Source organism: Carya illinoinensis, chromosome 14, assembly GCF_018687715.1.
Source record: "Carya illinoinensis cultivar Pawnee chromosome 14, C.illinoinensisPawnee_v1, whole genome shotgun sequence".
Lineage (NCBI taxonomy): Eukaryota > Viridiplantae > Streptophyta > Magnoliopsida > Fagales > Juglandaceae > Carya > Carya illinoinensis.
This window is the reverse complement of record NC_056765.1, coordinates 4,066,569-4,093,451: the sequence shown is the minus strand read 5'-3', so window position 1 is coordinate 4,093,451 and position 26,883 is coordinate 4,066,569. Positions and strand designations below refer to the sequence as shown.

Sequence of the window (26,883 nt, the reverse complement as noted above, 5' to 3'; positions counted from 1 at the left end):
AAGCATGTTTTATTTTTAAACATTGAGTCTTTCGTATCCTAGGTAGGAAAGGAAAAAAGTTTTAAAATGAACCGTAACTCTCGTCTCTTTCTTAAAATCATTTTCCAAAAATCCCAACACATGGATAGGCGTTAGAGGGCCAATGTGGAACTAAGATAAATTAGGAAGTATTTTCTAGTTTCTCAAAATTATTGAATAGAAAAATATCAACAATGTATGTAAAAACGTTTAAATATCACAATAGTTAAATAATTTATTGATGAATTAATGATAATAAATCGAAAACAATTAACCATAAAACTTGCAAGATAAATCTATGTTGAAAATCCATTCATTGGTTATTGGCTCAACAGAAGGGAACAAATATTCAGTTTTAGCTTAAATGCCAATAACTCATGCAATAAATATACATGATGATCTCATATTGCAGCTTTATAATTTCAGTTTCATTTTCTTGTCGAATATGCTTGGCCCATAAGTTGAAATGATCATATCTTTAAGGATGGGGAACCGAATCCATAAGAATAGAATGACTGGAACACCACCCAAACAAATGAGAGGAATTGGCATCCTTGATTGCTCTTGTAGGATGATTAAAAGAGCACTGGCAAAGGTTATCATCATGGTCGCAATAGAGCAAAAGAGGGTGGAAAGGCCTATTATCATCTGTCTCGGCAAATACTCGAGAAAATCATCTTCTATATAACGTGAGGTAAGGATTCCCAAAAACATCAAGACGGAAGTTGAGGATGAAAATAAGGACAAGGTATCAGATATCATAAAGACCCTACACAGGCCCGTATCTTGGTTGTTACCACATGGAATGGTAAAGGCCACTTGAAACATAATGGTAACAATGAGAGCACCCACCACCATACAGGACTTTGATGTGTCCTTCATCCATTTCTCTCCCTCTTTCATCATGTTCTTGTGGTTCTTCGTAAACAATTGTTGGGGAGTGAAACCATCATTGTTGATACTTTCCTTGTCCCTGGGATGGACAATTCTCTCTACCTCCTGCATGTATGGTATTAGTAAGACTGAAAACCTAACCTTACACAGAAAAAATGGTAATTTAGAAGGTCAATGCTTTCAAATTAGATTAATCTACCAAGTCCATGTTAAATCGTCATCAGCTCCATTGAATATATAGTGCTAATTAAGTGCTTACATACACACACACACGGACACGTATATATATATATATATTTCAGACATGTACAAGGATAGAGAAAATGACTGGAATTGATATTCTATAAGACCATTAATCCTTATATATCCCAGACCTCAACCTCTGTCTTCTAGGACCTCATGATCAAAATATAAAGATAGAAAATGTCTCATGACAATCTTTCATTTCATGCTTTTTACTCGTTAAAATATTGTTCAAGGTCCGAAATGCCAACATGCCTGCAGTCCCAAGTCTTGTTGGCAAGGCCTACTTCATATTTTTATTTCGATTTCACTTGAGGTACTCAAATTCGAATAAGAATTTGAGAGAATAGTCTTGTTCCAATCTAGGAGTATGACAGAATTGTTAATTAAGTTCAACTCCCAAACATTGCACAAATCTCAAGCAATTATTGTGTAAGGCTACTGAATACTGATTACGAGCTAGTCATTTTATAAACTTCTTTTTTTAGCTTTTTGCCTACAACATGGGGAAGAGAGAGAGAGAGAGAGAGAGAGAGAGAGAGAGAGAGAGAGAGAGAGAGAGAGAGAGATGACCTTGAACCATTGTAACTCTCTTTGCATTTGTAAAGCTGCCCCTGAGATTTGAGTAACCCTAGTGGGATGTTCCATCTTCCCTACCATATGTAATATGTTATTTCCATCGACATCTAATAAACATGTCAAGGAGTAGTAGTTCGTCATTGTATGTTGGGAGTATAGAATGCTAAAGATTTTTTCGTGACGGTGCAAGACAGCAAGCATAAATATGTTTCTTTCATCTTTATCACGGACCCATATAAATCGTAGGTCCGTTTCAAGCATCTTAGAAACAAACTCGAAAATCCCGTTCGTGGTAGCCCGGCAAATGGCAGAATAAACCAGACCATCTATAAGTTGCTGAGTTTTTGATTCTGATATCACTTTACACATTTGATAAAGAAGTTCATTGTACTGCTCATGGATCTTCTTCATTTCGTACAACTGCGTGATTCCTTTGACAATTATGATTGAGACATTGTCAATTAGTTAACTAGATGAAAATTATAAATAAACTAATAATAAAAAAACAAAAAACAAAACAAAATCGGTGAATGATTAATTTGATGGAGTGTACGAGGTATACCAAAGAAGTTGAGGACTCCTACAGCACAACTTCTTGACATTACTGCAAAGGAAAAAAAAAAAAAAAAAAATTGTGTAGTGAGCGCTGGAACTTGATTATATACAACAAAGCCATAAGCAAAATACAATTTCTTTTTTTACACCAACAATTAAAGCTATAAGCAAAATATTTCTTTTTTTACATACTAATTAAACTGATGTGCAAAATATTAAGTACTCATCAAAGTACGTACATGAGCTAGCTTTGCTGTAAAAAGCTACACCATTATGTTACTTCTCAGTTATTTAATTGTCTTAATTACTACCATATTATATAGCTTTAATTAACTAATTAAAAATAATAATATATTAGATTAGATTACTAACTTGTAGCTAGCACATATAACTTAATTTGGAAGTAGGGCATTTGCTCATGTTGATACCACATGCATCATCCATTCTTATATTAATGAAAAGTCAAGTTAGTAAATATATTTAAAAGACATGAATTTTTTAAAATTTTAATTACAACATTTCATATATATTTATACCTAATTAATTCATACGTACTTTAGTAATCGAAGAATGAAAAATTTTATTTTATTTATTAAAAAAAAAAAAAAAACTCTTTATTCACATCCTGAACAAATTACAAATAACAAATTTCTTATGCATTATACGGTTGCATGAGTACTTGTCTGTACATGATAATCCAGGGAACGACTTTTAGATTTTTGAAAATGATGAACTAGGGACGTTTAAATCTTTTCTCCATATTAGCTTAACTGTTATTTACTCTATTTTGAAAATTATTACTCTATTTTTCTCCATCGTTGTAAGTTGTAACCATATAATAACTATTTTACATTTATGATCTTATACAAAATATAAATATATATATATATATAGAAAACAAACTTGCAAAATTGAAATTTCATGGCTGCATCAATCAATATTGCTCTTGGACTAAATCAGTGTCGTTTGAGAGGAATAAATGATGTGGCTTCAAAGGAGTAAAATTCCATGCTATCAAAATCTTATATACCAAGTATAATTAGGTCATAGCTGATTATCACAAAAGAAAAACTGAAGATTATGGGAAAGTAAGCTAAAAGCAAAATTAGCATACCTGATATGATATTTTGATCTTCTTGATTGCTTTGGTATTGTTCTCCATTTGAAACGTTCAAACGAGTCTCATTACTAGTTAGAGGTGGCATGGATGGAATGCGCATACCTTTTCAGCAAGCAAAAGTTAACAAATCCAGTTAACAGTATAGTAGAACTTATAATATTCTAGGTTTTGAGTGATCAATCATCTTTATAATGAAAAAAAAAAATCAACAAATCAATAATGTTAAGTACTATGCCCTAGGATAACAAAGAAATAGAAATAACTTAAGGTATAGCATCGACTTTATAGCTTAAGTACATTTTCTTGATATTTGAAGTCAGATACATGAAATGCATGATTCGTATTGAAATTATTTAGATTCATATTATATTTTTTATTCTTGAATTGCATTGTATATAATTTTAGATTTATATTACCTTCATCTTATCGAAAGAAGTCATGAATTTATACTTTAAATTCATTTATATATATATGATTTTAAATACATGAAATTGTGTTTTATATTTATAGGAGAAAATATACAAAGCCTCTCAAACTGGGCAATTTACAATCACATCCTCAAAATATCAATTTTGCCAATCAATTCCCTTAAACTGCCAAAAAAAAATTGCAATGTACCCTATTTTCTCTTAAGAAGACAACATTACCCCTAAAAATATTTTAAAAATTACCAAATAAGCCTATCAAATAAAAATAATAAGTTTTAAATAATATTTTTTCACATAAATTTTTTTAAAGATAAAAATAATTATTCTAAAAAATAAAGAGAAATATTTTTAAGAAATATATTTTGAAAATACTAAGTGCTTTTACGTTTCTCAAGTCTTGGGTTTTTTAGTATTTTTTAAAAAAAATCTTGGAATTTTTCAAAATTCGTTGTTAAATTTCTAATGTTTTAAAAAGGGGTATATCTGCCAATTTTTTATGGAGGGGGGAGATTGCTAACTTTTCATAATTTGAGGGAATGATTGTTAGAATTGACAATTTTGGAGGTGATTGGAAATTAATGTGATAGTTTGAGACGTGTATCACTCCAGCGCCCGCTCTCCCATGGTTGCCTAAAGAAATTCCATCCACATTTTATTTGAGCTTGAGTTTTGCTACATACAAATATTGTTACGTACTAATCTGTGTATCAATATTGATTTATTCATACTAACATTGTTTTCAATAAAATTTATTTTTTGACCAATCATTTTATATTGGTACACAGATTAATACACAATTGTACTTGCAACTATATTTTTCCTTGGAGCTTTCCTTCTAAAGGTTTCATCCATTTGACAAATTGTATATTTTTACTCCTTGGCCTTTTAACAGGGACTTGCAGGTTAAAAAGCATTTGTTCATCCCTATGCGGAAGGAATGCCCCTGTTTTTATCTTTTCCGCTACCCGACCAATCCATACTTGAATAGATCTCTAAACCGAGCCAATGGACGGTTGAATCCCCTCCATACGGCTTGAACACTAATGCAACCATATCCTCCAGATGATGATAAGCGGAATTAAGCCCATCAACTGTCCCATTTGTGAACTTTTTTTAGTCTTTTGGAACGACACAGCAACTAAAGCTTGCCATCCCCTTCCAGGAACAAAAGGAATAACCCCAAGCACGCTGGCTTTCTTCCATATTTCTTTAGCAAAATCACCCATAGCCAACACATGATCTTGATGTTCATGAGCTCCATGAACGTAACAGTCACATTTAGAAGCAAGAGGGATACCAAACATTATGATTCTGTCATCAACACTTAGCGCATGATTAAATGCTTTCCAAGCCATAACAGAAATCTTCTTTGGTAAGCTAGAATGCCAAACCCATTGTGTCCATTGAAGCTTAGTAGATTTAACACGAATAATGTCCAAGGTACTTTTGGTGGAAAAACTCTCATCCGAGTTACCTTTCCAAACCAACACATTCCCACCTTCTCTAGATCTACCAAGTGTACGGAAAACAACCTCAGCTTGTTCCCCTCTTTAATATGCCATTTGGAATTTTTTAGAATCTCCGGCTTGCAAGAAATTATCATTCTCCAAAATCTATCACCTTTGTTTGAATTCACAAGAGAGAAATGATTTTTTTTTAACGTACTTGGCCTGGAAGAAATTTGACCAGAGAGAATCATTCTCGATTTTAATGTGGAAAGCTCTCTCACAAAGTCTTAGTGTGGATGAACGTATTCGGTATCTTGGAATTCCTCTGGTGTCATAGTGTGAGTGCTGTCAACGGGGGGCTTTTGAATATTTAAACCATGTACTATATGGGGAAGATATAGCTACGGCTATATGGAAATTTTGTTATAAAGCTTTGGTGTTCCATATATGGCTAATAGATCATGGAGAGAAATGGTTGAGGCTTGGTTTCAACGCACAGCAAGGTCCTTGTAGATTGGAAATTTAATTGGTCTTATTCCAATTATCATAACTTGGAGTTTGTGGTGTTGGAGATGTTCGGCCAAAATGGAAGGAAAAAAGGAGTCCATTGGTTCTTTGTGGAGATCTATCAAACATTGGATTAATTGGGTTGGTCTCAAACTAAAGGTTATCGGCAGGAACGCAGTGTTGCAATTGCCAATAAAGATGAGGAGGAAGGAAAGAATAGTTGCAGTTTCTTGGCAAAAATCATGTATTGGGAGGTTTAAGTTAAATGTTGATGGCAGTAGCTTATATAACCCAGCCTACCCAGGTGAGTTTGGAGCAGGTGGGGTCTTGCGGGATGAACATGGAAACGTGAAATTTGCATTTGCTGCTTGCCTGGGCAGGGGAACCAATAGCCGGGCAGAACTGATGGCTCTGTTGATGGGAATTCGTAATTGCCGTAACTTGGGTATAATAACATTATTTTGGAGCTAGATTCCTTGTTGGTGGTCAGGGAAGTGTAGTTTATGATATTTGGAGGATTTTTGGGAGGAAATCAGTTGTCTTTTATCAAGGCTGAATTTCCGGATTCACCATGTTTTCAGGGAATGAAATATGGCAGCAGATTTCCTTGCTAGGATGGGTAGTAGTAGCTGCAATGAAGACTGGTTTTCACAAGATGATATTCCTTTTTGGCTTCTGGGCATCCTTCGTACTAATCATAGTGGCTTACCATATTTACGGAAGTCCTAGAAAATTGGTTGAGCTGTTGGGGCATTCTCGGTGTCGCCTACTGGGAGTTTGGGTTTTACACGGTTTCTTTTGCAATTTTTTGTTTTATGTTGCATTGTTTTTATTGTATCTAGTATATTTGCAGCTTAGGTCCTTGTATAGGGTTTTTCTTCCGCCACATGTGATAATGATTTATTAATAAGGAGGCCTGACCTCCCCCGTTAAAGAAAAAAAAAATTCAAAAAATCAAAAAAATCTAAAAAAAAAAAATTGATTCAATTACCAGCTGGTCTTTTAACTAATTCCAAATTATCTAATTAATTATAATTTTTATTTATTTTTTGTCATTGTTACAATTAACAGATCAGGGATTAAAGATATTACTACCCTACGCAAGAGAATATTTGTTTAGGTATTCTCATGGATCTTTATTTTTTTTTAATTACTAAGAAAAAGTAATCCAATGTATATTATTCATGGTGTTTTTTTAAATGAGCCATTAATATTGAATAATATTAAAATGTAAAGCAAGAGAATTAAAGAATCAGAGTGGTAATACGTACAGGAGTAGATGCATTGCTTCCAAAACCTGAGCTGAATTGCACTTGGGACGGAATGACGCATAGAGGCCAATGCCAAGACAGGAGACTCATCACACTTGTCAAGAGCCAGCACCAAACGTGGGTAGCATCGGATTAAATCCAAAGCAATATCTGTTAATGTATCGTACGTACCAGGCGTATCATGTACAGAACATGCATAGAAATAGTCAAAGAAGAATTATTGTATTTATATTGCCAAGATCTCAAATATATATATATATATATATATGGCAAGAAAATAATGGCAGCCAATTAATGGATTAGAAGTTTTAAGTTTAGACTAAACATTTTATACATTTATGATGTGGTTTAATATAATAAATTAACTGATCTAACATCAAACTATTTCAATGTATAGAATTTCTTATCAAACATTTCTATTATCAAATAGTAAAACACATACAAGTTCTTACGTACCCAAAGTTCCAGTATAGATGGCATGGGTAAGAAGCGTAGCACCATTGCACTTCTGAATCTTCTGATCATTATCCTTTGGAATTAAATCTGTCTCTGGAGTAAGATAATACAAATGGCGTGCCATTTCTATTTGCCGGAAGTCAATAGCCATAACGACTGGAAGATTTTTTCCTATGGAATGTCTAATGCTGATCAAGTCAGAGTACTTTCGAAGCATGCACTCCACCATTTGCCTTTTCCCAAACAAGACTGCCATGGTTAGAGCTGTGAAACCATCACTATTATACATGGCCAAGCTTTGATTCGACATCTGCATCACCAACGCCTCCACTATATGCTCATGTCCATATCTAACAGCAGTGTGAAGAGCCGTTTCGCCTTTATCTGGAATTTCCCAATTCAATGCATCGTGGGAGAGACTGCCAAGAGTCGCTTTTGTCTCATCCAAATTTCCTACTCGCACAGCATTGTACAATTTTGACAACTTACATAACTCTTTATCATCCCAACGTTCTGTCATTTTTTCTTTACTTTCTACACAATGTCAAGTATTCAATGACTAAGAATTCGTTTGAATGTTTAGAATATCTTAAAATTCTATAAATAGTAGTAAAATAATTTGATCAATTAAGATATTTTATTGGTCTGATTTTGAGAAATGAATAAGAAAATGTTGAACAAAAATCTTATAAAATTAACAAATTGTTTGAATATGATTTTTTAATATAATTTTATTTTAAATTTTGTAAAAATTGTATAAATTTTTGTATTTGAATAATAATTAAGTAATAATTAGATAAAAAGTTAAAAATTACAAATTAAAAAATAATTTTTATTCAAGTGGTGTTTAGAAATTAAATAATGAATTATTACTTTTTTTTATAATTTTGTGTTTTATTTATGTTTCCCATTCCATCTGTCTATTCCCTTACCAACCTCGGTTGTTTCTGGATTAAAGGAAAAACTTCAAAGACTCTTTAGAACATTAACTATATTGGTTTAGCTAAATTGTAAAGTCTGTCTCACTTTTTTTTTTTTTTTTAAGTATCCATTCAAAAATTGAACCTCATATTCAATAAACCATCTTTCTGTATGTAATAATTTGTTAATATTTTTTTTTCTTCTTGTTAAATGCCTTTTTTTTTAATGTTTTATTAAATTTATTTTTATCTTCATTTTCATAATTTTCAACAACTTATACATCAAAAGATATAAAATCCGTTGAGCAACCTAAATTAACTCCATATTCTCAAACACAAAGCATCAAAATATGTACGAAATTAGCTCATACTTATATCCAACAACGCTCTAGAAATGAAAATATACAAAAACCCATCAAGAGTTGCAGTGAAAATTATCGATCCCGCGAAGGAATGAGAAAATAACAAGAAAGATTCAGATGACTAAGTAATAATTACCATTTACTTACATATATGAATAATTATTATATATAGCTTAACTCATATGGCTTATCTTCTATATATAAAAAGTGCCTATAAAACAGAATTTCTTGTTTTAACGGAAAATCTTTTTTCACCGTTAGTTTTGATATTTCCGTTAAATAACTATTAATTCACCGTTTATAGCCATTTATGTTAGTTTTACTGTTTACGTAAATAGCTATTAAGCCACCATTTGTGGCTATTTATGTTGACTGCTTGAATTCCATTATTTAATAATTTAAAATCTAGAAAAATACAGTGCCAAATCTAATATATCCATTAGTGGCCATTTGTGTCTGTTTAAATTCTATTACATAATAATTGAAAATTTTGGAGAAAAACAGTGGCAAATTATATACGCTTCCTCTAAGCAGGGATACCATTGTGTTTTCTTATACATTATAATGGCAAAAAATTATAATAAATTACAATTTGGAAAAATTACGGTCACATTTGCTCTTATTTTTCCCCTTTTGTATGTGTGCCAGCTATTGAATTTCTGCATATTGTCCATGCATTAGAATGGAAGCTGCCAAAAAAGAGAGAATATAAATTAAAAATACGTGAAGGCAGATTTTAATCACATGTAATAGAAATTTATAATAAGTTTTTATAATATACAGTATAAGTTATAATTTATAATAAGTTACTTTTTATGTCCATACGTATAGACAGGGAGAAATTAGTAATTTCAATTACTTGATGAGGCAGCCGAATGGCCAAGCAGTGCAATAGTCATGTTCAAAGTTTGGATACCAAGAGACATTTCGTAGGAGCTCAAGAGGCATTGGATGGGGTTTAAGAAAACCATTCTATTGCTTTCAGTCCAGTGGTGCAAACATTTGAAAAGTGACTGATACCTTCTATTAGTTTCAGTGCATTGGTGCTACGGTTTCAAGAAAGATTGAAAAGTGAGTGACTTTCTTTTATGTGTTTATAGTATAAGCCACATATGATTGTTCACGTTTATCCGTGCTCTGTCTCTCTCAAATTAGGTGTGAAGCAATGCAGTCGTGCAAAAGTTTGAAGATACATTAAAAAGGTCAGTCTTACTGCCTTTTGTGTGTTTATATTATATATAGTCTATCTATGCATTTGATATGTTTGTTCATATTTCTAAGAAATTAAACAACTAATATCATAAAACTTAGAGATCCATAAAAATTATTAAAAAACTTATACAAAAACTTAAGAAGAAATAAAACCTAATCTCTACAGTCAAGCAATGATAAGAAGAAAAATGTGACAGAAATAATCATAAAATAAAGTTCAAAAATTGAGGTAATAAAAAGTTAGAAAGTACCTGGAGAAGTGCTTCATCCTATAGTGATAAATTGTAGAACCATGAAAATAGCACTATTATCAACAATATTATTTGCAAATTAGAATTTGATGTTTGGAATGTAGCTCAAAAGTCAGTGACTTGAATACTTATTTATACATGTTCTCAACAGATTATATTCTTAATCAGCAACATATAAACTATTGCATCTCTGCCCACTCCATGTGCTGATCAACATTTTGACTTATCAAATTATTACTTTAGGATACAAAGATAAAAACCCAAACACACAGAACTCACAACATGCAAATCCACAAAAGCAAGAATTAAAAATAAAAAATAAAAAAATAAAAACACCATCAAACGACCAAAAAAATTATATATTTTTTTAAAAATGAAATGAGAACCAAAAAATATCCAGTCGATCGAACGAAAAATGTGAAAGAAAAAAAAACCCAAGACAAAACTCAAAACATGCAAACCCACGTTTAACATAAGAAGCTCTAGGATCTTAAAAATAAAATGAAAAGTAAAAGATCTAAATGAACACATATAGATCTGATGTTGTTTGCCAAAAAAAAAAAAAATAGAGAGCTTCTAAGCGGGAGAGAAGGAAAGAGGTGTAAAATAAGTTAAGATTTTTACCTTGCTTCTTAACTCCTTCTCAATATGAAAAATGGAGGTCCGAAAATGGGTTTAGAGATAGAAATACAGTGCCATCGAGATCATTGAAATATAGGGACAAAGAAAGAAATCTGGACAGAAGATGAAGTTGTTTGAGAGAGAGAGAGATCGATAGAGAGGTGGGGAGGGAGAGAAAGGGAAATCAGAATTGAAGAAGAGAGAAATTTATGTGAGCGTAAAACTGATTTGAGAAAAAATATCCTGCCAAGATATCACCATCATGCAAGCTGTAAAGCACCTTGAAAACGACAAATTTATAACTTTACACCTATTTAGTTTTACTCAAATTTCATATAATATTTTATTGTTTTCTTAATGGCCCACCGCCTCATTCGAGCATCCTTAGGTAGAATGGACAGAACTTTCTGGCATCAAATAGTTACTTTGTACAGCTTTGGCAGAATGACTCATTAGGACATGTAATTAGATCGAGTTCGAAATTCAGTTTGTCTGACTTAGAAGATAACTAGAAAATATAGAATTAGTAGTACATGCAGAAGTTGCCAAACTGACTTGCCACTTGCCACCATTTCACCCTCTCGCTAAGCTCATCCTCAACACATGTCAATCAAGCTGGTGTTTCATGACTACTTATAATTAACAACATCAATGCATCTACAGCCAACTAAGTTCTGCAATGGTTCTTACGACACCACATTTATGTTTTGTGTCTTCTACATTTTTATTTTAATTATCATAATTTTTGACACACTTTTTTTTATCTCTTTTAAATATCAGGAAAAAAAAAATTATTTATATTTATAGTTATTATTATTTGCAAGCTAGAATTTAATTTTAATGATTATTATTGTATTAATCTCAAAGAAATTATTGTTTTAGTTTCAATTTTACATAACTGTAAACTTTAATATCTTCATAATCTAACAATCCAAATATTTGTAGAATTTTTATGTCTATATTTATAAAATACATTAAAATTATAGCAAATAAAAAGGTAATGATTCAGTTGAAATCTTACATGGAAGTAGTGTTTTCCAAAATAAAAAGGTAATGATTCAGTTAAATCGTTAAAATCATAAAGAGGAAAATTTGAGAAAATGGAAGACAAATGAATTTTTTATTTATTTATTATTTTTTTTATGTGTTAATTGGAAAGGCGTTGAAAGGGGTTTAAGAAAACCCTTATATTACTTTAAGTGGAATGGTGCTAACATTTTGAAAGTGACCGATACCTTCTATTACTTTCAGTGCATTGGTGCTACGATTTCCTTGGTTTGAAGGAAGATTGAAAAGTGAGTCTAACTTTCTTTTGTGTGTTTATAGTATAAGTCTATCACAAAACTCAATTCAGAAAACTTATCCATGCTCTCTCTCTCTCTCTCTCTCTCTCTCTCTCTCTCTCTCTCTCTCTCTCTCAAATTAGGTGTGGTGAAGCAGTGCAGTGGTGCAAAGGTTTGAAGGTATATTAAAAAGGTCAGTTTTACTGCCTTTTCTGTGTTTATATTAATATATAACCTATCTATGCATTACATCAATCTCTAAGTTTCATGAAATTCATAAAACTTACTAGAAAAACCTATAACAAAAAATAGAGTACAAAACAACAGCATTGATGTTGTTTTTCAAAATTGAGACATAAAGCAACTCATGGGTAATTAGAATTGAAATCAATATAAAACAAACACAGTACTATTATCAACAATATTATTTACCAAATCCACCTATTTTTTTGCTTTTACATTCTAATTGGTATATTATAATTAGGAATAGATTCAAACAATGCAAACACAAATGCATTAAACTAGAGAAAAAACTGTCAAAAGTTTTTTAGATAGTCTCTTTTTTTAAGTCTTGCAAATAGGTTGGTTTGGTTTGGTATACTCAAAGTCTAGGACTGACATGTTTAGAAAAATTTGCCTACCAATGAAAAATATAATAATAATAATGACATGCAAACCAAAAAAATAAAACCCATAAATTTTTAATAAACACAAACTACAGTCTGACTTGAGTATAAAAAGTTGTATAGATGCTTCAGTTCATACAAAAATTATGATATGAGACATCTAAACATATTTATGTAGAAATTCATAAAACTTATTAGAAAAACCTATAACAAAAAACAGAGTACAAAACAACAGCATTGATGTTGTTTTTCAGAATTGAGGCATAAAGCAACTCATGGGTAATTAGAATTCAAATCAATATAAAACAAACACAGTACTATTATCAACAATATTATTTACCAAATCCATCTATTTTTTTGCTTTTACATTCTAATTGGTATATTATAATTAGGCATAGATTCAAACAATGCAAACACAAATGCATTAAACTGGAGAAAAAACTGTCAAAGTTTTTTAGATAGTCTCTTTTTTTAAGTCTTGCAAATAGGTTGGTTTGGTTTAGTATACTCAAGGTCTAGGACTGATCAAGAACTTAGCTACATCAAAATAAATATCAACTCAACAATTTCAGTAAGAAAAATTTTCCTACCAATGAAAAAAAAAATAAAAATAATGACATGCAAACCAAAAAAACAAAACCCATAAATTTTTAATAAACACAAACTGCAATCTGACTTGAGCATAAATACACTAATAGAAGAATGCAAGTGTCAGTTTCCTTAACTGGCAAGGTGTTTATTAAAGTTAGTTTCCAGCTGATAAGCATCGATAGATATTAAAGAAATTCCACCATTCTTTTCATCAAGAGGAGCACTTAGAGCCTGTCAGGTGTCAAGTGGTTTTTTACACATCAATCTAACCAAATCAGCTCATTTGAGCATTTTATCAAACATCTTGCATCCATTCCCATTTCTGAATACAACAAACCAACCCAGCAATCTAACCTTTCCTCATTACATCACAACAAACATTCACCCATTTATAACAACAAATGCAGGCTCAAACCACACCAAGATTAAAATGGTAATAAAGATAATAATAATAACACGTCAACTCAAATACTAAATAAGGGACAAAACTTGCATAGGACTTTAAGAACCAATAGGCACCATCAATGATAAACCAATTCAAAATAAATGTAACGGAACATTATCATGATTCAAAATCCTACCTGCTCTTCGGCAAAAGTGTTTTCGATGACCCTATCCCTAAAGCCTTCAAAGCCAAGTTTTCTACGAAAACAACGATTTTGGGAATGAAACTCATAACTCCAGTTAAAGAAATCCTCCCCCAAAACTCGTCGAAATCCCCATACTCAAATTAATACAGAAGCTGATACAAGCATATTCAGACTCGCACAACAAACCAGTTATGGAGAATAACCATGCCCAAAGAAGCAGATACAATCATTCGTTCTCATTAAATGTCGACCATCAATTAAATAAAATAATACTCCCCACTACAAATTTCACAAAAGAATCATTGTAATCAAACAAGAGACCAAGGGAAAGAAACCATACAGATTGAATCTGTCTCTGCTGCAATCGCGAACAAACCAGTCTTTCGCAGCTACAACCATCGGCAATTGTGCGTATTTCCGCATATATATCGAGCACACGTGTGGGGCGAAGTTTCGATTAGTTCCATGATAAAGTAATGTTACCATTCACCCTTCATCCATCAGTATGACCTCTTCTTTTTCCAAGGATTTGGCTTGTTAGTGGCAGGGGCGTTTGGGTCATGAGGTCGTAGATTTAATTGCCTATAATCTCGAAGAAAAATCAGTGAAAGAAAACGTGAACATTTCAATTTTCAATCCCCGGGATGAGGATAATATCATAATAGCAGTCCTTGATCACGTGGAAAGATAATTCCATATTTATCGAATTTTTTGGATAATATTTAATATTGAAAGATTATCTCTTTCCTTTTTTAAATTATAAAAGATATTTAGATTTAAACAAACATAAAGATTATACATATGTAAAAGATATTTCTAATAAATGTAAAATAAATTAATATTTTAACTATTTCATTCATATAAGTCTTTACATAAATAGCTATTTTTTCATTATATAATAATAAAATAATATAAGACAAATTTGATTTTGACAATTCACAGTAAATCTCCTTATTAGATTATCAATTTATTTATTATATAATAATGACTAATTAATAACTTAAAAATATTTAATTTTTTAATTATTAATTTATTTTATTTGATCATATTTTACTATTTTAGTTATTATATGTTAACTATTAATCATATTCTAATTAAATTATGGGTTAAAAATTATATTTTTTAATTATTATTTAATGTTAATAATCACAAATGTCTAATTAAATCCATCTAAAATTCTATATAAATATCTTAATTACAAATTAAATTTTTATATTTCCCATCCAACAAGATTTCTAGATTTTATTATATCCAAAATCTAACCCCAATGGAAATCAAGAGGATAGAGGAAAAGTTATAAATAATAAAATAAAGATTTACTCTATAAATAAGAAAGACTAAATTTGACTTTTTTTTTATAAATACCGTAGGTAAAAGTTAAATATTTTACAATTGTCTAATCCAAAACCCTAAATTGAACTCAACGGAAATCTAGATTTAGTAGAGAAAAAGGGATTTGCCAACTAGGTGAGATACAGCTAGAATTCAGAGGCAGGTGATCGGGAAGGATTGGAGATTTAGGGGGAAGATTTAAAATTTTTGAAGGGAGTTATTGGATAATAGGAATGTAATTGGAGATTTCAGAAAGCAAGTTCGTATGCCACAAGAATAGCAAAACTTGAGGCTCGTTCAAGGAACCAGGCCCAGCGGTGGGTCTACCGGTCCGTTCCCATATAACTACTTGCATTAAAGTATATGCAAAATACCTGTCAAGAAGGTTCATCCAATGGCTAGCTTTTTGCCAACTCATTATAATTTTTAAACAAATTATCGTACGTACGTGTCATGGTTAGCTTTTTATTAATTACGTGTACGTGTCATGGCTAGCTTTTTATTAATTAGGTGAATATGTGTGGTGTAAAGTTTTTATGTATAATTTTTTTAAAATAAATATTATAAATAATTTTAATTTTTTATTTGATTTAAAAGAGATAAATATTTAAAAAAACATTATAAAAAAATAATGAAGCAAGAATATAAAAAAATTAAAAATTATTTTTAAAATTAATATGCTATAAAAATATTTTATTAAATAGAAAAACACAAACGTAAAAATATAAATTTTCTTCTATTAATATTACATTGCATACGTTAACTTAAAAAAAGCATGGAAGGGATTGCCTAATGAACATAAAGGAGCCCCAGTGTCATGATTTTATTTTTGATGAAGATGGGGTAAATTCGGTTTTTTATTTTCCCCATCAACCAAATTGGTGGGTGCATCCGAAAATTGAAAGATTGGAAACGGCATTTTTTTCTTCACTATTCCACAAAAAATAACTCATCCAGCTCCTCTTTCACTGTCCCTATTACAGTACTACACCACGCGCTTATGTTCTCTTTCCACACTACAAGTACCACAACTTAACGATTGACAAAGAAAATAAAACATAAATATATATTTTGAAATTGATTGTCGAAATATATTCTTAAACATTTTTTGAATGTAATATTGAAATATGCTTTTATTAGATTTCAGTTTCATTGTATTTTATCATTTGATTATTTATTTAATTAAGTATAGGAAATTATTGTTATTTATTTCTTTCATGCTACTTATGTAGAACAGTATAAAACAGTTGAAACAATCATTTCCTTCATTAATATTTACTAAATGATTGACGCACATCTAGCTTTATTATTATTATTATTATTATTATTATTATTTAGCTAAGTTCATATATATCCACTGATGACACACTAATATATAAATCCAAACACTTAATTTATATAAATTGAAAGATACAAAATTTGAAAAGATAGTAATTAAAAATTTAAAAAATGTGTAAATTTAAATGATCTAGGTATAATAAAAAACCAATTGATACAAATCATATGCCCCATTAATTGATTCATTTTCTCAAGACTCAAATCATCCCTTTTTATCTAAAAATTAACAATAAAAAACTAAAAAATCATAACATTGAAAAAAAAAATCAGTACAGAAATATTTTAAAATAATTAGTAGAGAAATAGTTGGTAGTTGCTTAGAATAGGGAGCTAAGTTTGACAAATAGCTTCTAAAATATTTTTTGAATGTGATATTGAAATATGCTTTTGTTAGATTCCAATTTCATAATATTTTATCATTTGATTATTTATTTAATTGAGCTTAGGAAATAATTGTTATTTATTTCTTTCATCTTGCTTGTGTAGAACAATATCCAACAGTTGAAACAATCACTTCCTTCATTAACAGTTGAATGTGGGGTCGATTTGTCCAAGACGATTGCCAGAAAATATCAGATATTATTGAAGATAAGCCAATAATACTTGGAACAAAATTATCTGTTGGATCATATAACGGTATTTATAATAATAAAATAGCTTAGATATTTTTCCATATCGTATATATTAGCACTAATATTGATCTCAATTTCAACAAAGGATTGTCTCTATCATCACGTCCATCAAGTACCTTTATAATCAATCCTCTTCTTCCCCAGGCAGCTGCAATGAAGCAATGGTAACTCTTCAAAATTAACAATTACATATTAATGCATTTTTATTAGAGTTATTTATGTGATTAATTAATTTACATGTATATTTCATTTCCTTACATTATTATTCTTTTCTGAATTTTAAGGGCGGAGAATAACGATTTGATAATTAAAAGTATTATTGCAAGATCCTTGACATACCCATCTGCACCACTGTCATCTGTTGGTATTCGGGAAATTGTGAAGAATTGTGATATTGCAGGGTTGATTAAGGGTTTACAACCCATGGCGGTAAATATTATTTTATTAGTAAATATTATTTTATTACTAATAAATTAAAATATTCACACAAACATTCATTCTAAAAATTTATTATAATTTAATGTAGAAAGCAAAATTCTGGATAAATGCGAAGATAAATGTTACTGACTTTACCCAAGTATTTTATTACATGTCATGCATTGGCTGTAATAAAGGAACTGGATATAAATATAATGAAAGTTTCATTTGTATGTATTGCAAAAACCAAGGGGTCTGCAAACCACGGTATGTATCTTACAATTTTAATTTATAATTTATGTCTGATTTAATTCATAATTTAACACTATTCAAATTTAAATTAATATATTCAACGCATTTAAAGTGCTAGGGCATATGTCGAACTGGACGATAATACTGGAAAGCTAGCTGCTACTATGTTTGGTGAAGTAGCAGAACAAGCACTTGGTTGTTCAGCAGTTGAATTGATGGAACATGCTGGAGAGGTATCTCTTTAATTTTTCTTCAAAAGTTTAGTTTTGTTATAATGAATCAATTACAAAAAAAATTGGGTTTTTTTTTTTTATTAATTATGTAAACCTATTCAAAATTTATTTTGTAGGAAAATCAACCGCATGTTAAATGCATTGTAGAGAAATTATCAAAAAAAATTTGGAAGATTCAAGTCTATGCAGATCCAAAGAAATTGAAGGAGAAAAAATATAGGCAGTTTAATATCCTCTCTATTGAAGCAGTGCAAGATGAAGAAAATGCTGGATCATCATCCTAAAATCAAAATTATCTCAGACAACTTTCATTAAACTATGGGCGATGTTTATTTATAGGACAATGTTATAAATTCTATTAATGGTCTTATTTTATAATATATCACAACGTATAATTATTTATCAATTACATAAACATTACATTGATAGTTATTTAATTAACCAAAAATATTAAGTCTTTATTAATAAAAAATTATTTCTTAAAAAAAATATATATATATATATAAACTAAGCAAACGTGCATTGCACGTTACTTTCACCTAGTATATATATATCTTCTATATATAAAAAGTGTGTATGTAACGGAAAATCTTATTTTAACGGTTTTTCTTGTTTTTCCGTTAAAGTTAACACCGTTTGTTTTAACGGTTTGACACATAAAATGAAGACATAAATGTTGAGAGAGATAGCATTCAATGTTGTTATATGATTTATTAATCTCAATAATTATAATACTTAATAGTTTATATAATAATAAGTAATTAAAGATTAGTTATTATATTTTTCTCTTTCTCCTTAACATATACACGTGTATTAGGTGTATAAGACGTGAATCCGTAAGTATAATATACGTATATTATACGTTTTATTAACTCAGATTATTATTGAGTATTTCAAATTTAAAAATCTCATATAATATATAATACAAGTGTGTTTAATCAAAGTGTTTTTTTTTTCTCATGATAGTAGGACGTAGCTTCCGCTAAGTCATATTCTACACGTGGGCTTGCTATGATAGGCACGTGACAAATGCTGTGATCTTCGAGCTAATCAAGAAAGAGTAAATTCGGCCAATAATTTTAAAATATATTTTATGATTTATATATATGCTATATATAGAAAATATTATACCACAAATTTTATAAAAAGATTATGTTTTAACTTTATGTTATCCCTGATCGACTCAACTAACAGCAAAATAAGATTTTAATGTTATCTCTATTGATTGTCTACAAGATGACATAAATTGATGAATTATAATACAAACATCAAACGACACATATTTTGAACTACCGTTTGTGTTCGACTTTTATTAAATTTTTCGTATACATCTTTGCTAAAATTATAGATGTTATAAACATGTATTGGATTATATGATATTTTGAACTAATTTTTTTATTTTCTCCAATATACTTTAAATTATTAAGTGACATCAATAATTTTTGTAAAATATATATTATTTTTTACAAATAATCATTTCATAAAATTAGATATTATTTGAGAGAGATAATATTCAATGTTGTTATATGATTTATTAATCACAATAATTACAATACTTAATAGTTTATATAATAATAAGTAATTAAATATTAGTTATTATATTTTTCTCTTTCTCCTTAACATATACACGTGTATTAGGTGCATAAGACGTGAATTCCTAAGTATAATACATGTGTATTATACGTTTCATTAAATCAGATTATTGAGTATTCTAAATTAAAAATCTTATATAATATATAATACAAGTGTGTTTAATCAAAGTGTTTTTTTTTCCCATGGTAGTAGGACGTAGCTTCCACTAAGTCATATTCCACACGTGGGCTTGCTATGATGGGCACGTGACAAAGGTCGTGATCCTTGAGCTAATTAAGAAAGAGTAAATTCGGCCAACAACTTCAAAATATATTTTAGAATTTATATATATGCTATATATAAAAAATATTATACCACAAATTTTATAAAAAGATTATGTTTTAACTTTATGTTGATCCTGATCGATTCAACCAACAACAAAATAAGAATTTCAATGTTGTCTCTATTGATAGTATATATATGTGCATAGTCATGATCTTGTTTCTTCGAGTACGTACTACTACTGCATGTATAGGGAGTGGTACTGTTTGGTGGGTGGTGGTGGCCGTGCCTTTAATCTAATCGATCGCACTTCGATACTACTTTTCGTTGGTTTTGGTGCTTTAATTTAAGCGTTAATTGATGATATACCAGAGATGGTAATATGTTATACGATCAGTTAATCTAATATGAACACGATACAATAATAGTGGGTTAGAGTTTAGTCTTAACGGATTCAGATTAAACAGGTTGATCCGTTAAGATAATTTTCTAATAGGTTGATAACGGGTCAACCCGTTATGACACGTTAAGAAGGTTAAAATTATAATTATATTCTTATACTTAAAGTAAAATTGTTAGAATTTTAATTTCGATATTTTTATTGTTTGGATTGTAATTTTAGACTTGTAGTTAGCTTTATAATTTTTATAAATATTGTGATTTTAAAATTTATATAAAATTATGTTAAATTTAATCAAGTCCAATTGGTTAGTTTTGGATATATTCAATCCATTTACATAAACAGTTTGAAACGGGTTGTATTGTATTGTGTTAACATATTTCATAATATTCATTAATGAGTCAAAACAGGTTGACACAACACGATAAACTTAACGGATCATATTAAGATTGAACTATACAGTATAATATATATGGTTTGACATAATATAAACACAATTTTATAATTGGGAAAAGATGAGCAGTAACCGTACGGCGGAGACAAGTAGTACAATGTCCTAGAATTTGCTGCATAGCTACGACCTCGGTCACCCTCTCCTAAACTGCTTCGCCGACAGCTTCTTCAAAGCCTCTGTGGTCCCTATTCCTCTCTCTCTCTCTCTTCATATATCATGATTGTACATTATTATAAATTACTAACTTATAAGAAGGCTCTGCTGTTGCTTGGTATGATCTATATGTTAGACTTTTTGCTCCTTACCATTTCCCACCCATGTGGGAAATGGTAAGGAGCAAGCTCTCAAGGCTTATAAATAAGAGGCTTAGCCTCTTAGTTTAAGTGCACCAGTCAAATGCTTAGTTAGTAACTTTTGACTCTAGTTAAATTTCTCTGTTGTCCATTTTTGTAAAATGGGAAGAGGTGTGAGTTAGAGTTTTTCTAGTATATATATATATATATGAATAATGTGATTGCTGATTTAAAAATCGGAGCCGAAACTCATTAAATAGGAACTAGAAAACGGTGGATTTAGATCTTTAATTATAGAAAACAGCTCCTAATGAACTGACAAGTACGTCTAGCTTCATCACTCTCATGTAAACAGATATATAATTAATACTTACGACGCCTGGACGGGAGGGAGGGATTTTCTCCAAAATTAACTGTCGGCTTTTAGTCTCCGGAAGATCACAACGATCGGTCTTGCAGAAATCATGACCAGCACACGACTCAAATATGCCTTGTAATTCTTTTTTGTTACGTAGAAGAGTTGTTTTATAGCTACTTCAGTAGAAGACATACTCGTGACCCAAATAATTTACTTTCTGTCTAAAGCATATCAGTAAGATTCTAATTTTAAATCAAAATTTTTACTTTAATTTAAAATTTTTATCCCATTATTATAATTTTTTTAAATTTTTATTTAAAATATAATAAATTTTTTAAATTTTAATTTAATTTTTTTAAATTCTAAATAATAATAATATTTTAAACTTTTAATCTCATTTCAAAATTCGTTTTACTTATTAAATTTATCCTTTATTTTTTTTAGACACTTTTGAGTCATCTTTATCCATACTGTAATATTTGAAAAAGAACTCGAAACCACAATCATTACGGGCCAGCATGTTGTAATGATATTTTTTAAAAATAATATTATATACAGTTATAAGTTATTTAAATTTTATAATTTTTTTTAAATTTAAATAATAATTTTTATGATATAGATTATAAAAACTTTTAATAAATATTTTCATACATTCTTTTATAATTTCAATATATTAATATAGAATAATTTTATTTATAAAATTCTTGTTCCTACTGTTCCCTTTAAAATTAAAAATATATATATATTTTTAAATCAACGTTGAATAATAACACTCCATTCCGTTATTTATTTTTAAAAAATAACGTCTTTCTATGGAGTGGACAACTGACAGCGTCCTCACGCTTAAATTGTTTACGCACCATTAATTTTTCCTTTCCGTATTGTTTACCGGAATTCACGCTTCTTTTTCAATCGTACTGGACAACTGACAGCGTCCTCACCTGTCTACTTCTATCAGTCTCCTTTTAGCCTTATCTCCTCACCATTTTCTGTCCTTTTATTTCGCACATATTAGACAGCACAGCACGATAATACGACAATCAATTTTAAATTCTTTCCCGACAGTCTCGATTATTTTCTCACCAAACCTCACGACTCTTCCACCGAAAGTCATCACACTCTCCAATGTCTCTGACTCTTTTGTCTCGACTCTCACTCGAAATCACGTGCCTAATTTATCGAAAATCACGTTATTTTGTTCTTCAGCACCCGACAACTTCCCCACTCATTCTCAACTAGTAAACTACTCCCAACTCCCTCTCTCTCTCTCTCTCTCTCTCATTATTTCTTCACGGATCAGCACTCACCTAGCCACCAAACCGTAGCCTCACCTCAGTCCTTGTCCAGCTCCACGCACAGCCACCCTACCTCCTCCACGGATGACCAAACAGCACGAAACCTCTGTTTAGAGCAACAAAAACAGAGCAAACTTCACCTCTGCTACCCAGTTGCACAGCCACGAAAACCATCTTCCCGCAACCTCCCCCTTCTGCTCAGCCAATGGACAACGCCACTGCATCCACCTCCTTCGCATCCAACCGCAGACCACCATGACCAAAAACAGAGCAGATTTCCCTGTAGCTTTCGACCTCGTAGCTGCCCAGCCAACACGAAACCCAGAACCACCGTGAGACCCATCCGAGTATTTCTCTACCGTATCCAACCCTGTTATTAAGTTAGTCATTAAGCCGAATATACTTCAGAAAACTATTATACGATGCTCAATGTGGGCTTATTTTTAAGTGAATATTTTTGTTAGCCAGCAATCTTATGCTTACAGAAAATATTTAAGAGAATTAAAATATATTACTAAGTATTAAATTAATATTAAACTGTAATAATAGTTTACAAGAATTTTAATATTTAATATTATTAAGTCTATGTTTTTTATTAAACGAGATTAAGTGATTGACTTTGATAGATTTTATTATAATTATTTAAAATATAAAGATATGTTAAAAATATTTTAAATGATATGATTTGTTTAAAGATTTATTAATTATATTAATTATAAGAAAATAAATCTATTTTTTAGAGAGGAGGTCTTGACTTCCACGACTTAATAGATTTTTTCTAAAGTAGCTCAAGTATTTTATTAAAATTATAATATGTTTAATTAACTATGATTCAGTGATTTTGTATGAAATTTGATATGTATTCTCCATGGTATGCATCAATCAAGTAGAATATTAAAACACGTTATTTCAGACAAATGTAGTGATATCTAGTACTTTGTATCGGTGACGAGTTACGAATTAAGATTCAGGAAACAGCACAACAATGTAAGTAATTATATTCACACTCTTCAACAATTTTCTAAATTCACACTCTTCAACAAATTTCTAAATGATATGAAATGAAAATGAAAGTTATCATAAAAAATATTGTTTTATGCAATAAAGAAAATAAAATAATGTTTTATAAAAATTGGTTAAGTATTAATATTCAAAGGTGTATATCTGTAATGGCCTCTTTTGGTAGTCCCTATTTATGCATCCAAAGTATTAAGTTGTATGCATGTGAATGGATGATATATGTAATATTTATTGTATTTATGTTCCCTTAAATAAAATGATTATGTTTATGCTTTATGTTATGAAATGACATTTTATGAAATGAATGGACTGATGAATGAAAATAATGAAAAGAAATGAAATGACTGAAAAGAAATTAATGTTTTAATGTATAAAATTACTTAACGGCTAATAACTGAATGAAAGGGTACCAAAGGAAAATGATAAATTGTAATGTCGGATCGGTTCTACTGGTAATGCACCTAGTGGTGCCATCCTAACTGAGGGATTTTCAACCTGCGGCCACAAGCAAAGTCAGGTCTAAATGACCATTAAACCCAATACAAGGGACGTAACAATATGCATCTGCCAAAGGAAAGTGATAACAATTAAAATAAATGCTGTAAAATTATTTAGCTCTTTAAAAATGAATATATGAAGTGTGAGAAATATTTTATGAAAGTAAAATATTTTTAAAGAAAAACCCTACCTTATAAAGTTTTCGAATAAAATGTACGCTTATGTAAAGCATGTATATGAATATGAATGAATGGATAAAAATTTATGTTAGTATATTTTGATTGTATGAAATAATGATTACGAGTATTCAATTTATTTTAGTTGTTATGTATACTCAACCAGGGACAAAGTGAGAAAGAAATCAGGAGAGACATGATTCTAAGGGAAGAGCGACAGCAGCCTAGGCGGGTTTTCATGAAAATGTATAAGATGGAAATTCTGTAAAATGACTTTTATTTTTATCTAATATATTCCACTGCAAAACTCACTTTTAACTTATAGAGTAGGTTTCTATTTTAAATATAGAACCTTAATATCTTGGGAATGAAAGTTAAAAATGTTTCAAGTAATTTATGTCTTATTTTTTAAAATTATTTTCAAAAAAATTCACTACACAAACAGGCGTTATAATGTTATAGTTAGTATCAGGTCCCAAATCGAAGATTCTGCAGACTATCCTAAAATTGAGCCCATCATGTAAATAAAGCCCATATGAATTTAAATAAGCTCAACTAAAATAATTCAAACAAGAGATGCAAGCTGATTTAATTAAGAGATTAAACTCAATTAAATTAAAGGCCCATGCAAATCTGCCCTTTTCCAGATTAGGGTAACAAATGTAAAAACTCATTTTCACTTGATAGTGTCATGCACGAGAGAGAGCGCGTGTCAATGGCAGAGCTTACCTAGAGGGAGAGGAGGACGCGACGGCGCTGGATTAAACGAGGTCAACGATGACACAAGCTAAGAAGCGGTGCGAGGTGGTGGTCCAACAACGCTCCAGCTTCATGGCTCCCAACCGCGATCTGTAAGAGTTTTATTTAAATTCTATATCACACGCCCCCATATCTAATGGGTTTAAATTAGCTCAATTTTATCACTTAATTTATTGAGTTATAGTGAGACTATAATACATCATTCAATCATTGTGGGACATAAAGTTTCTAGATTTCATGATGGCTGGAAATCTATAAATAGTACTGAGCGATTAAAGAGTTCTCACCTATAATATTATTGTACCTCTAGCTATCGGGAGACACTTAGAGATAAAGTTGTTAAGGTGATCCTTCCCTCATAATCAGATTAATTTCTTCATTAAACTAATGGAGAAAGGTACGTGTCTATTTATCATTATTTTAATATTGTGTGTTGCCCAGATGACTAACACAAGAGGGGAGGTGAATTGAGTTGTATTTAAAAATTAACAATTATAAATTAAATACACAATATAAAATATAAATAAAATACGAAACAATAATAAATATAAAGAGTAAAAGTAAGAGTGAAGTAAACTCAATATGTTAACGAGATTCGGCTTCATTAAACTGATGGAGAAATGTACGTGTTTATTTATCATTGTTTTATTATTGTGTGTTGCCCAGATGACTAACACAAGAGGGGAGGTGAATTGAGTTGTATTTAAAAATTAATAATTATAAATCAAATACACAATATAAAATATAAACAAAATACGAAACAACAATAAATATAAAGAATAAAGGTAAGAGAGAAGCAAACTCAATATGTTAACGAGATTCGGCCCCACTACCTACGTCCTCACCTCAAGCTACGCTTTGAGGATCCCCAAATTCACTATTCAACCTCCTTCAGGTAGAGATAGAAACTTATTACAACTTTAAACGAAATCGCTATAAAGGATCCGTGTAGAACACCCTCTACACTTGCAATCACCTTACACGTGGTGATTCAATTATTCCCTGTGTAGAACACTTTCTACACGCACAATGGTTATACAAACCCTTTTACTGATGCAAGAGAAGATAATAGGTAGGTTATCAGAAAACGCCCATCAATAAGTGAAATAAGAACAATATAACGCAAACTATATCTCTCAAAATGAATAAGGGTTAATGCTCAATACGTAGAGAATAGAGAATGAAAGTTTTAAATGAATATCGTCTGCTTTTGGTGTTGTGAGTGTGAAGCTCTCAAATGATCTATTTATAAACATATGAGACTTCATATTCAAATTTAAAAAAATTCACATTTCAAAGATAACATTATTCTTTCTTTCAAAAAAATTAAATAAAAGTTTCTTTTTTTTTTCATTTGTCAAAGACAACATTATTTACTTTTCAAAAATTTCAAACCAAATCTTTTCACTTTTTACATATGACAAAAGGAGCACACTTTACTTTTCAAAATTTTCAAATAAAATTATCTACCTTTTGTATAAGTCAAAAAGAGTATGAATCACTTTTAAAAATATTCAAATAAAACATGCACATGTGAAAGATGACAATCAGTCATATTTAATATTTTCAAAATTTTCAAACAAAATCATCTACCTTT

The 26,883-nt window shown here is 30.2% G+C and overlaps 2 protein-coding genes across 2 annotated transcripts; both read right to left on the bottom strand.

Moving 5' to 3' along the window:
• Window positions 1–315: 315 nt before the first annotated feature.
• On the bottom strand, window positions 316–21,699 carry LOC122294580. Its single transcript, XM_043103451.1, has 7 exons — window positions 21,555–21,699; window positions 7,520–8,053; window positions 7,064–7,213; window positions 3,404–3,511; window positions 2,297–2,338; window positions 1,729–2,165; window positions 316–1,017 (listed from the first exon to the last, which is right to left on the bottom strand). Exons 2-7 carry the CDS (start codon window positions 8,037–8,039, stop codon window positions 433–435), a joined length of 1,842 nt encoding a protein of 613 aa, XP_042959385.1. The 5' UTR covers window positions 8,040–8,053; window positions 21,555–21,699; the 3' UTR covers window positions 316–432.
• LOC122294581 lies at window positions 9,175–14,621 on the bottom strand. Its single transcript, XM_043103452.1, has 4 exons — window positions 14,316–14,621; window positions 13,967–14,027; window positions 10,265–10,317; window positions 9,175–9,490 (listed from the first exon to the last, which is right to left on the bottom strand). The coding sequence occupies exons 1-4, from the start codon at window positions 14,459–14,461 to the stop codon at window positions 9,421–9,423; spliced, it is 330 nt and encodes a 109-aa protein (XP_042959386.1). The 5' UTR covers window positions 14,462–14,621; the 3' UTR covers window positions 9,175–9,420.
• Window positions 21,700–26,883: the final 5,184 nt, after the last annotated feature.

Coding starts and splice junctions, on each gene's coding strand:
- LOC122294581 (XM_043103452.1), bottom strand. CDS start 14,461: ATGGTAACATTACTTTATCATGGAACTAATCGAAACTTCGCCCCACAC. Junction 14,028..14,315: donor AGCAGAGACAGATTCAATCT/GTATGGTTTCTT, acceptor TTGTTTTCGTAG/AAAACTTGGCTTTGAAGGCT. Junction 9,491..10,264: donor AGGATGAAGCACTTCTCCAG/GTACTTTCTAAC, acceptor CTTTTTTGGCAG/CTTCCATTCTAATGCATGGA.
- LOC122294580 (XM_043103451.1), bottom strand. CDS start 8,039: ATGACAGAACGTTGGGATGATAAAGAGTTATGTAAGTTGTCAAAATTG. Junction 3,512..7,063: donor GAAGCAATGCATCTACTCCT/GTACGTATTACC, acceptor CTTGCTGAAAAG/GTATGCGCATTCCATCCATG. Junction 2,166..2,296: donor AGGAGTCCTCAACTTCTTTG/GTATACCTCGTA, acceptor TAATTGTCAAAG/GAATCACGCAGTTGTACGAA.